General features: G+C 42.9%; 1 protein-coding gene across 3 annotated transcripts in view; it reads left to right on the top strand.

Annotated features, from left to right (window-relative positions):
• Positions 1 to 12,789, top strand: part of rab11fip3 (RAB11 family interacting protein 3 (class II)) — a 52,959-nt gene that overhangs the window by 14,884 nt on the left and 25,286 nt on the right. For all 3 annotated transcript variants that reach the window (XM_045220840.1, XM_045220846.1, XM_045220848.1), the window contains one exon: positions 12,276 to 12,369. In XM_045220840.1, coding sequence (XP_045076775.1) covers positions 12,276 to 12,369 — 94 coding nt within the window. The remainder of the gene's footprint in view (positions 1 to 12,275; positions 12,370 to 12,789) is intronic.

The following is a 12,789-nucleotide window of genomic DNA, read 5'->3' as shown; positions in this document are numbered from 1 at the left end:
GGCTGATTTCTTTTGATTTTCCCATGATGTCGAGCAAAGAGGCACTGAGTTTGAAGGTAGGCCTTGAAATACATCCACAGGTACACCTCCAATTGACTCAAATGATGTCAATTAGCCTATCAGAAGCTTCTAAAGCCATGACATCATTTTCTGGAATTTTCCAAGCTGTTTAAAGGCACAGTCAAGTTAGAGTATGTAAACTTCTAACCAACTGGAATTGTGATACAGTGAATTATAAGTTAAATAATATGTCTGTAAACAATTGTTGGAAAAATGACTTGTGTCATGCACAAAGTAGATGTCCTAACCGACTTGCCAAATCTATAGTTTGTTAACAAGAAATGTGTGGAGTGGTTGAAAAACGAGTTTTAATGACTCCAACCTAAGTGTATGTAAACTTCCAACTTCAACTATATATGATATAGGCTACTGCACATTACATTACGCACGACAGAAAAACATAAAAGCGGAATACCTATGTAAGAATGCCAGAGCGACAGGTAGCTTAGTGGTTAAGAGCGTTGTGCCAGTAACCGAAAGGTCGCTGGTTCTAATCCCCGAGCCGACTAGGTGAAAAATATGTCGTTGTGCCCTAATTGCTCCTGTAAGTCGCTCTGGATAAGAGCGTCTGCTAAATGACTAAAAATGTAAATGTAAAATGTTCATTGACTATAGCTCAGCCTTCAACACCATAGTACCCTCCAAGCTCATCATTAAGGCCCCGGGTCTGAACCCCGCCCTGTGCAACTGGGTACTGGACTTCCTGACGGGCTGCCCCCAGGTGGTGAAGGAAGGGAACAACGTCTCCACTCTGCTGATCCCCCACAAGGGTGCGTGCTCAGCCCCCATCCTGTACTCCCTGTTCACCCATGACTGCGTGGCCAAGCACGCCTCCAATTCAATCATCAAGTGTGCAGACGACACAACAGTAGTAGGCTTGATTACCAACAATGACGAGACCGCCTACAGGGAGGAGGTGAGGGCTCTGGGAGTGTGGTGCCAGGAAAATAACCTCTCACTCCACATCAGCAATACAAAGGAGATGGTCGTGGACTTCAGGAAACAGCAGAGGGTGCACCCCCCTATCCACATCGATGGGATCGCAGTGGAGAAGGTGGAAAGCTTCAAGTTCCCTGGCGTACACATCACCGACAAACTGAAATGGTCCACCCACACAGACAGTGTGGTGAAGAAAGCTCTTCAAGCTCAGGAGGCCTGGTCAGACTGCCTGGTACTGCAACCGCCCGCAAACGCAGGGCTCTCCAGAGGGTGGTGCGGTCTGCCGAACACACTACCCGCCCTCCAAGACACATACAGCACCCGATGTCACAGGAAGGCCAAAAAGATCATCAAGGACATCAACCACCCGAGCCACTGCCTGTTCACCCTGCTATCATCCAGAAGGCGAGGTCAGTACAGGTGCATCAAAGCTGGGACCGAGAGAATGAAAAACAGCTTTTATCTCAAGGCCATCAGACTGTTAAATAGCCATCACTAGCACATTAGAGGCTGCTACTGCCTATTGAAATCACTGGCCACTTTAAGAAATGGAACACTAGTCACTTTAATAATGTTTACATATCTTGCACTACTCATCTCATATGTATATACTGCATTCTATTCTATTATATTCTACTGTATCGTAGTCCATGCCGCTCTGTCATTGCTTGTCCATATATGTATATATTCTTAAATCCCATTCCTTACTAGTTTTGTGTGTATTGGGTATATGTTGTGAAATTGTTAGATATTAGTTGTTAGATATTAAAGCACTTTCGGAGCTAGAAGCACAAGCATTTCGCTACACCCGCGATAACATCTGCTAAACACGTATATGTGACAAATAACATTTTATTTTATTTGATGTAGCTAGCTATATGCTCTCTTGGGTAAATAAATGAAACTAGCTCCAGTAGGCTAATATTTTGGAGTGTGAACTCTATTACTGTGCTGTAATTTATTATACTTTATGGACTACAATTACTCACGTCGTTCAAACCATGATAAAGCAGGTTGAGAACATGGGATTCTGGTACAGCACATGCAGCCTACAAAGTTACAAGAATAGGTTAGCGAAATAGATGTTTTATTTAGAAATATAATAGGGCCTATTTGTATAATTAGTTATGTACCTTTTTAATAATATTTCCCTTAATGTTATTAGCCTACCTCCTCTTCTCTCTCTTGTTGCTTCATTCCTTCCTCGCTTTCAACAGTTAAATGAAATACGTTTTGTTGTCCTTATCTTCATCATTCTAATGACATCCTTGAATATTATAGGACTAGAATTGGATGCAGAAGGCTTTTTACTTATCTTCAATAAGATTGAATGGTTATGGGTCTGATAAAATAACTGCTATAGCCTACCGCCATCGCGCATTCCCTCTTTTTTCAATCTACCCGTGAGTTCTATTGGCTGCTGTATTTAACATTCAGCAAACAAGAGCTTGCGTCGCTCTTTGAATAGTCTATTGGTATAAGAAATGCTAACCAAAATTATGTCCAGTAAGCTATTCTAGTCTAGCTTTTCCTGCGTGCGACTCCAAGAGCTAAGGAGTGTTTTTTTAAAGAGTGAGGCCAGCGGAGCACAGGTGCGTATTGCGCAAGAGACAGAGGCTATACGTTAGAAGCTTATTATGCATAACTCATCATTCATTAGCTAAATATAAGGATAATACTGCATTTAATTTATTACCTGAAAGAGGTAGGCTAGGACATCTATAAATAGAGCTATATATCAACATAGAGTGCATTTTGAAAGTATTCAGACCCTTTGACTTTTTCCACATTTTGTTACTTCCTTATTATAAAATGGGCAAAACAAATTATTTTCCTCATCAATCTAATACCCCGTAATAACAAAGCGAAAACAGGTTTTTAGATGTTTTTATTTATTACATAAGTATTCAGACCCTTTGCTATGAGACTCGAAATTACGCACAGGTGCATCCTGTTTCCATTGATCATCCCTTGAGATGTTTCTACAACTTGATTGGAGTCCACCTGTGGTAAATTCAATTGATTGGACATGATTTGGAAAGGCACACACCTGTCTAAATAAGGTCTCACAGTTGACAGTGCATGTCAGAGCAAAAACCAAGTCATGAGGTCAAAGGAATTCTCCGTAGAGCTCCGAGACAGGATTGTGTCGAGGCAGAGCGCTCAGGACCTCAGGCTGGGGCGACGGTTCACCTTCCAACAGGAGAACGACCCTAAGCACACAGCCAAGACAACGCAGGAGTGGCTTCGGGACAAGTCTCTGAATGTCCTTGAGTGGTCCAGCCAGAGCCCGGACTTGAACTCGATCGAACATCTCTGGAGAAACCTGAAAATAGCTGTGCAGCTATGCTCCCCATCCAACCTGACAGAGCTTGAGAGGGTCTGCAGAGAAGAATGGGAGAAACTCCCCAAATACAGGTGTGCCAAGCTTGTAGCGTCATACCCAAGAAGAGTCGAGGCTGTAATCGCTGCCACAGATGCTACAAAGTACTGAGTAAAGGGTCTGAATACTTATGTAAATGTGATAATTTCTAAAAACCTGTTTTTGCTTTGTCATTATGGGGTATTGTGTGTAGATTGATGAGAACCCCCCATTTTCCATGAGCTGAAATAAAAGATCCCAGAAGTTTTCCATACGCACAAAAAGCTTATTTCTCTCAAATGTTTTGCACAAATGTGTTTACATCCCTGATAGTGAGCATTTCTCTTTTGCCAAGATAATCCATCCACCTGACAGGTGTGTCATATCAAGAAGCTGATTAAACAGCATGATCATTACACAGGTGCACCTGGTGCTGGGGACTACAAAAGGCCACTCTAAAATGTGCAGTTTTGTCACAACACAATGCCACAGATGTCTCAAGTTATGAGGGAGCATGCAATTGGCATGCTGACTGCAGGAATGTCCAACAGAGCTGTTGCCAGAGAATTGAATGTTCATTTCTCGACCACGTCGTTTTAGAGAATTTGGCAGTACGTCCAACCGGCCTCACAACCGCAGACCACGTGTAACCACGCCAGCCCTCCACATCCACTTTCTTCACCTGTGGGATCGTCTGAGGTGGGATGCGGAGGAGTATTTCTGTCTGTAATAAAGCGCTTTTGTGGGGGGAAAATCTTTCTGATTGGCTGGGCCTGGCTTCCGAGTAGGTGGACCAGGCCCAGCCAGGGGGTGCGCCCCTGCCCAGTCATGTGAAATCCGTAGATTAGGGACTAATTTATTTCAAATGACTGATTTCCTTCTATGAACTGTAACTCAGTAAAATCTTTGAAATTGTTGCATGTTGCGTTTTTATATTTTTGTTCAGTATAGAACAAGATGTATGTATTTTGTGTGCAGTTTGAATGGAGTTGATGGAGAGAGAAAGACTGCGAGAGAGTGCTCACGCGTGCACTGATTTAAAGCAATGATATTTGAGTGATAGGCTGTTTTTAAAAGTCTGCTACTGCAATTTCAAAAAAATCTTTACAATGAAGAAATGTGACCCCCGAAAGCCAGATGGAGATGGATAAATTAGACACGCATTCAGTCTTTGTATTACTGTAGCATAAACTATGCTGCAGCAAATGTTAGGCATACCTGTTACAAGAAAAAAAGTTACCATGATGAGATGATTGGTCAACATGCATTGTGAGCTGCGCTCCATACTAAGATGTGCTGTCTGTCCCCATCCTGAGCGTTGGTGATTCATCATGCAGAGGCCGTAGAGAAGCCAGAGTTCGCATATAATTTAACAGTTCCATTTCACACCTTGCTGTTCATATTAATAATGTATTATAATTTACCGGTTTCTTGCAGTTATTTATTCCAGGAAAAGGGAGTGGTTTTGGGCGGTAAATCCCGGTAACCGGGTTCCCACCATTCAACCCTAGACCTGACCACTGAAGGGTTAGACTAGTTAGTGAGACTAGTTTGTGGCAAGGGACTAAAATATAACTGGGCTGAGAAAATAAGACTGAGAAGACAATGGAGATGAAGGAAGAGCCTGAATGTGATGTGGTGGAGGCAATGAGAATGAGAGCGAAGAGAGGAGAAAATGAAAGAAATGAGACTGAAGGCGGGGATTCATGATGTTGCCAGTCTAACCACCTCAACCTTTTAGTCTGTCTCGCAGTTGTTTTGGTTTCCCTGAGGTGTGATGATCAGAAAATGTTACAGTAAATAAGTAACTGGCGTGTAAGGTACAGGACGCCCTGCTGCTTAATTCTAAACAACTCACAGCCACAATCTTAACCCTCCATTATCGCACATTGAGCACCCTCAAAATAAGGTCACCCCAGGAGAGAAGACATGGCAGTATCAGGGAATTGGAAGATCACAAAATGGACAAGGTCTTTTCAACCAACACTCCAGTGGGTTTTGACCTAGTTTCCACACAAAGCCCTTGGCCCTGCATTGTGGTGGTGGCAGGCAGCTCTTGTCCATCCACCTCCCTCGCCCCTCTACAGACATCCAGCCAGTCAGCCTCCCCTGGCCTGCTTTTATGTACATTCCCACTAATCCTCAATGGAATGTCCGCTGCCCTGTCCCAAACCCCCATCCTGTGTGTGTTGCATTGTTGTTCACAGAAATACACTCCCATTAGCCCCATCTCCCTATCGATCTAGGCTATTGCTAGTGAAGTGTCAGTAATAGTTATTCAACACAGTAATGCTCTGTTGAAGACGAGCTATTGTGAAATCCCCCATAGGAATAAGTCTCTCACTCCCGGGCATCTTACTGCACAACTGTGGTCTGTGTGGAGCACTGATTAGACACAAATAGAGGAAACAGAGAAAAACCACCATCCATCCAGGCTCTCACTGCCATGCAAATGGAAGGACATGGCCATTATGGCCCATGAGGTTGGAGCAACTATTATGACTAGTGCTTTCCCCAGACTGTCCCCCCAGGGCCGTTCTCTTTGGACTACTGTACATATGGTGGGGCCTTTCTTCCATGCCTTTTTTGCTGTCAGGACTACAAAAGCACAGCACTGACAGTAGTGAAACCCCCACCTACACGTGCTTTCAACGACCCATCTATTCACTATCATCCACCTCCTGGCCAACCTAATTTATGAAAGATTTGCATAGCAGCGAGCGCTTGGCTATCAAATTTAACCTGAAATCTTAGATCAACATTTCAGTGTTAAACCACCAATAAGGCGAAGTCTGATCTTGCCTTTAAAACTTCAGCTGTGTTTAAAGACATGCTCCGGAACTTTGGCAACTAGTACGTTTTTTTTAAACCTCCCGCTTTGGGCTGGATGTGTCAATGTGTAGTTCATACATGCATAATCTTTGAGCAGAATTACTGTTTTACCTCAATTAGCCACGAAATCCCTAGTTTGAAAGCAACTGTTTACTGGAAGCTGTGCGGCGCCATTTTCCCCTTCATTTTACCCCACGTGGGCCAGCCCCCTAGCAATTCGAGTTCTAGCCAATAAGGTTCAGCCCCTCTCCATTTGAGTGACAGCTAGCAAGATGCACACACAGCAGAGCATGAGAGCGCAATGACGTGGTGCACATATCTGCACGTGGCTCGTGAACGCTACTTTCAGAACTACTGGCTAAAAAGTATAAAAAAGTACTGGAGAATCTCTTAATCTTCAAGCAGGTAAAGTAAATCGGTGATCACCTTGAGGGCTGTAATTCTCAGGCTAAGTCAATCGACAGTTTGCTAAGAGTTTCAGCTGCTCCCTCTAGATGGAGCTCATATGTTTGCTAAGCAGATCGACTGTTTGCGTGTGTGTAACCGATACAAAACTGCAGAACAGGAAGTTAAAGCCTCTGTTGAATGGCCATGTTAAACCCAGTCAGATTTGTACATCTATTGTGGTACTATGTCATCTATTGTCTTGCTTTACTCTCATGTTGATGTTGAAGGTTTTCCCAAGGCCTCCGCTTGTGTTTTGCCCACAAACTTCCCTACCCTCCCAGCTAATTGTAAATGATACATGCATGGAATGACAGCGTAATGAGGATGGGATGTGTAATTGCAACATACAGCATTTGTATCTAATTTCTAGGAAAAGGCTGATCACATTTTGAGGTGCCTTGAGGCCATGGTTAATGCTACAGTTATGGTTCAGAGGGAACGGCTTTTAAACATTACCCTTAACCTGAAAAAATTTATAGAAATTTGGTCCCAACTAGGAGTGATATTATTTTTCGGAGCCTATTCTTAAAAGGGAACTGCCTCCTAGAACCAACTTCTCTGGTTATAAATGGCCTATGTGGCATCGATATGAGTCAGAAACATTCATTCTAGTGTCAAAATTGACTACAAAGTGTAAATAAGATCATTTTGGTCATGAAGTCAGTCTGCTTTCACTTGTAGCCTGTGAGAAAGACCTGATCACTTGACAGAGAGCCATGTGAGTGAGAGGTGCTTCAGCACACAGGTAGGAGAAAGGAATGATAATTATTTTATTCAGCACAAGGGCACAATGACCGCAAAAAGCATGGATTCTTTTAGGGGGCATTACAGACACACAAAGGGGATGTAGCTAGGAAATTTGAGGCATTATCAAGTGCTTTTCAAATTGTGAATGAGAGACTGATGAAGTGTGTACAGCCTGCGCAAAAAACCAAGCAGAGCTCCTGCCTTTCATGCAACTTTTTCAAATCATCATTAGAGTCGCATCATGCAGCCTTCAAAACATATAGCCCAACATTTGTATCACAGCTAAAGTTACATAACTCTAAATTAAGCATATAGGAGGACCTGTTTCTTTGTTAACCCGCTCAACACAGAATAACCGCATGTGCGCACTCCATCAAATTGTTTGGAGAAAATATCCTTTCTATTTTATTCAGCAATGTTCAATTGTATTCTTCATTCTATAAAATAATGCCACGGAATTCTAAGCAAATATTGTCTGTTAAATGAGTGGAAGAAGTAGCACAGACCCTCTGCTGGTGCAGAACACTGAGCAGTTTGTGCCACTTCATGCCTTGCTCTCCGAGCCACCTGATGTGAGAGTCAATAATGTATGTAAATAGTTCATGGCTAGGCTACATGTTGACTATTTGCGCATTTTCCAGGAGCTTGTCTTGTTAAAAGAGATCAGGGAATTGTACAGTTCATGTAAGGAAATCAGTCAATTGAAATACATTAATTAGGCCCTAATCTATGGATTTCACATGACTGGGCAGGAGCACAGCCATGGGTGGGCCTGGGAGGGCATAGGCCCACCCACTGGGGAGCCAGGCCCAGCCGAGTTTTTCCCGACAAAAGGGCTTTATTACAGACAGAAATACTCTTCAGTTTCATCAGATGTCTGGGTGGCTGGTCTCAGATGATCCCGCAGGTGAAGAAGCCGGATGTGGAGGTCCTGGGCTTGCGTGGTTACACGTGGTCTGCGGTTGTGAGGCGGCTGGACGTACTACCAAATTCTCTAAAACGATGTTGAAGGCGGCTTATGGTGGGGAAATGAACATTACATTCTCTGGCAACAGCTCTGGTGGACATTCCTGCAGTCAGCATGCCAATTGCACACGCTCCCTCAACTTGAGACATCTATGGCATTGTGTTGTGTGACAACTGCACATTTAAGAGTGGCCTTTTATTGTACCGAGCGCAAGGTGCACCTGTGTAATGATCATGCTGTTTAATCAGCTTCTTGATATGCCACAACTGTCAAGTGGATGGATTCTCTTGGCAAAAGATACATGCTCACTAACAGGGATGTAAACAAATTTGTGCACAAAATTTGAGCGCGATAAGCTTTTTGTGCGTATGGAATATTTCTGGGATATTTTAATTCAGCTCATGAAACATTTTTGTGCCACTGATCTACACACAAAACCCCACAAATGCTAAATAAATGTTTAGAAAGAAATACAGTTAGGCACCACATTACAACAAGACAAAACAGCTTGCTCAATCAAGTCTTATAAGTATAAAAGCAAAGCTTGTTTTCATATAATCAAAAAAGCTTGAAAAGGTAGTGGAATGGGATTAGTGTGGTGTGTAAAGAATCCAATACTTTAACTTGTATGCGGTACAAATCACATTAATGTGGGATCACCTCCTCTAAGAGTATGAATTAGGCTGTTTGGAAGGTTTGAATCCTAAGCAAACTGCAATCACATTGTTTGAAGTACAATAGAACAACATACAGTGGGGGAAAAAAGTATTTAGTCAGCCACCAATTGTGCAAGTTCTCCCACTTAAAAAGATGAGAGAGGCCTGTAATTTTCATCATAGGTACACGTCAATTATGACAGACAAATTGAGATATTTTTTTCCAGAAAATCACATTGTAGGATTTTTAATGAATTTATTTGCAAATTATGGTGGAAAATAAGTATTTGGTCACCTACAAACAAGCAAGATTTCTGGCTCTCACAGACCTGTAACTTCTTCTTTAAGAGGCTCCTCTGTCCACTCGTTACCTGGATTAATGGCACCTGTTGAACTTGTTATCAGTATAAAAGACACCTGTCCACAACCTCAAACAGTCACACTCCAAACTCCACTATGGCCAAGACCAAAGAGCTGTCAAATGACACCAGAAACAAAATTGTAGACCTGCACCAGGCTGGGAAGACTGAATCTGCAATAGGTAAGCAGCTTGGTTTGAAGAAATCAACTGTGGGAGCAATTATTAGGAAATGGAAGACATACAAGACCACTGATAATCTCCCTCGATCTGGGGCTCCACGCAAGATCTCACACCCGTGGGGTCAAAATGATCACAAGAACGGTGAGCAAAAATCCCAGAACCACACAGGGGGACCTAGTGAATGACCTGCAGAGAGCTGGGACCAAAGTAACAAAGCCTACCATCAGTAACACACTACGCCGCCAGGGACTCAAATCCTGCAGTGCCAGACGTGTCCCCCTGCTTAAGCCAGTACATGTCCAGGCCCGTCTGAAGTTTGCTAGAGTGCATTTGGATGATCCAGAAGAGGATTGGGGAGAATGTCATATGGTCAGATGAAAACCAAAATATAACTTTTTGGTAAAAACTCAAGTCGTCGTGTTTGGAGGACAAAGAATGCTGAGTTGCATCCAAAGAACACCATACCTACTGTGAAGCATGGGGGTGGAAACATCATGCTTTGGGGCTGTTTTTCTGCAAAGGGACCAGGACGACTGATCCGTGTAAAGGAAAGAATGAATGGGGCCATGTATCGTGAGATTTTGAGTGAAACCTCCTTCCATCAGCAAGGGTATTGAAGATGAAACGTGGCTGGGTCTTTCAGCATGACAATGATCCTAAACACACCGCCCGGGCAACAAAGGAGTGGCTTCGTAAGAAGCATTTCAAGGTCCTGGAGTGGCCTAGCCAGTCTCCAGATCTCAACCCCATAGAAAATCTTTGGAGGGAGTTGAAAGTCTGTGTTGCCCAGCGACAGCCCCAAAACATCACTGCTCTAGAGGAGATCTGCATGGAGGAATGGGCCAAAATACCAGCAACAGTGTGTGAAAACCTTGTGAAGACTTACAGAAAACGTTTGACCTGTGTCATTGCCAACAAAGGGTATATAACAAAGTATTGAGAAACTTTTGTTATTGACCAAATACTTATTGACCAAATTCTCATTTTGTCTGTCATAGTTGACGTGTACCTATGATGAAAATTACAGGCCTCTCTCATCTTTTTAAGTGGGAGAACTTCCAAAATTGGTGGCTGACTAAATACTTTTTTCCCCCACTGTAGGCACTGTAGTAGGCCAACACTGTGTGCTGGAAAACCTTGGTAGAGCATGGGTGGAGTTTTGTTTTTAATAGAAAATTGTGTTGGCAGCTGAGCTGACTGAAGACCGGGAATTCAACTTGCAGTTGTTGATATCGTTTCCATGGTAACATGTCTTTACAGGACGTGATAAAACTTAAAGTTGCAAGCTGCTTTCGTAGCAAGGTGTTGTACCAGACACTGGTACTTCTTGCTATGTTGATATAACTGTGATTTTGACAGATACATATTGCTATGCTAGCTAGCTATCTGCTGTCAGGTTGGCTAAACATAAGGTCAGCGCAGGCTTTAGCCTACACATAGAACTGAATTAGCAGATCATCTTGAGATGGTTAGACAGTCAGGAGGGGAGAAGTCTTCAACTTCAAAACTTCTCTCCTTAGCAAAGCTAGCTTAGCTTACCTCGCTGTTACTCACTACTGCACTTGTTTGTTTGTTGTGATTGAATGGCAAAGACACACTCAAGAAACACCCACATCATGAGATTCAAAACTCTAGTTTAGCCACACCCAAAGAAAACTCTAGTTTGGGCTTCAGTAATGGCCGCTGCATTTCTTAATGCGCACTGGAAGAAACACATACAGAATCAGTGAGTGCAGTTCACCTTTAGGAAACAAAAACAATAAAGTGCATTCCATATTCCAGCCTCACAACAATGTTTATGTTGGCTGTTCGGTCTACAATACTTTGAGGGTCTAGTTCTTATACATTAGGGTGAAAAGCACACACACTAGTAGGCCTATCTCCTTGGATACCACCTCTTGTTGCCAGGTTACCCGGGGAATGGATACAGGGACATCTTGTCATTTGAGTGCTGGGTTAGGTGCGCTCTGTCTCTTTGTGTATAGAACTCTTTATTTAAGTTGTAAAATGCAAGTTGTGGTCGCAAGGTTTTGCGTTGTGTGTGAGAGAGAGAGTGCATGCGTGCGAGCGACATGCTTGTGTGTGTCTATTGGTTTGGGTAGGCTTATAGAGAAGTGTTGGGCTTGTGTTGAGGTAGGCGAGACGTTTGGAGCTCAACCCATAAGCTCACCTTGTCTGAGGACACTGCAATCCTGTAAAATTGAAGCACATTTCCAGTTATGAAATCAGAAATATGTCTATGTGTACAGAAATGTATGATTCTGTGGAGGTCAGAGCACTTTTTATCGGTTCTTATTGTCTTGTCTTGAAAATAAACATCATACCAGTTGAAGGAGCCTAACCACAGAAGCCTCAGAGAGACAGTTTTGTAATTTTGCCGATTTTCTATCATGTTTCTGCCATCCCAGAAACATTTCCATGACGTGACTAAGCTCAATGAAATATCAGTACTTTTAGGCAGTCCATTTTTTTGATGTCCTTAGAGTTAGCAAAGCTACAACCTTTCAATTTGAATGCTTTCCCCTGTTCCTAAATTCTATTTGCTCAGTTTTACCCCGTGTACTCATTGCTCTTACATCACGTTAATTTGGACAGAATGCAATCTGATTTATTCATAAAGCACTCAGGCAACACAGCTGATTTGATTATATGGGGAAGTGAGCTTTTTGATTGCTGTGTCTAAGTGTGTTTGAAAGGTCCAACATGGCTGTCTCTGTATTACAGGTGAAGGATCTGACCAAGTTCCTGGATCCAAGTGGGCTGGGGGTGATCAGCTTCGAGGACTTCCATCGAGGAATCTCGGCCATCAGCAATGGAGGTGAGTCAGAGGATCTTCCTTCCAAAGCTGTGATGACCATGACTGCCATCATAGTTTGAACTTTTATTTGGAAACACCTTTTGAAAGCTCGAAAATGAGGCCTATGTGCGCTCACTGACATGCAGCATTTTAGTAAATTTTTGGGGGGCAACTTTTGTCAATCAGTTAGTATCCCTATCCCCTAGATAGACTCAAATAGATCATTACATGAACTATTTGCAATTGCTATCATTTCATTAAGTCTGCTACTACTAACAATATGGAGAGCTGTAATGTTTTAAGATCAGGGCTTCCATTGACCAGTGCCATATGTTGGTCCTATCAGGCTCTATCTATCCCAGCTTCTTCCTGATGGCAGCTGCCATTGTTCATATGCTCACATGATTTTAGCTAAGGTGAAAGGTTTTGAGGAGGGGGAAA

Source organism: Coregonus clupeaformis, chromosome 1 (assembly GCF_020615455.1).
Source record: "Coregonus clupeaformis isolate EN_2021a chromosome 1, ASM2061545v1, whole genome shotgun sequence".
Lineage (NCBI taxonomy): Eukaryota > Metazoa > Chordata > Actinopteri > Salmoniformes > Salmonidae > Coregonus > Coregonus clupeaformis.
The sequence above is the reverse complement of the archived record's forward strand: the minus strand, read 5'-3'. Positions and strand labels throughout refer to the sequence as shown.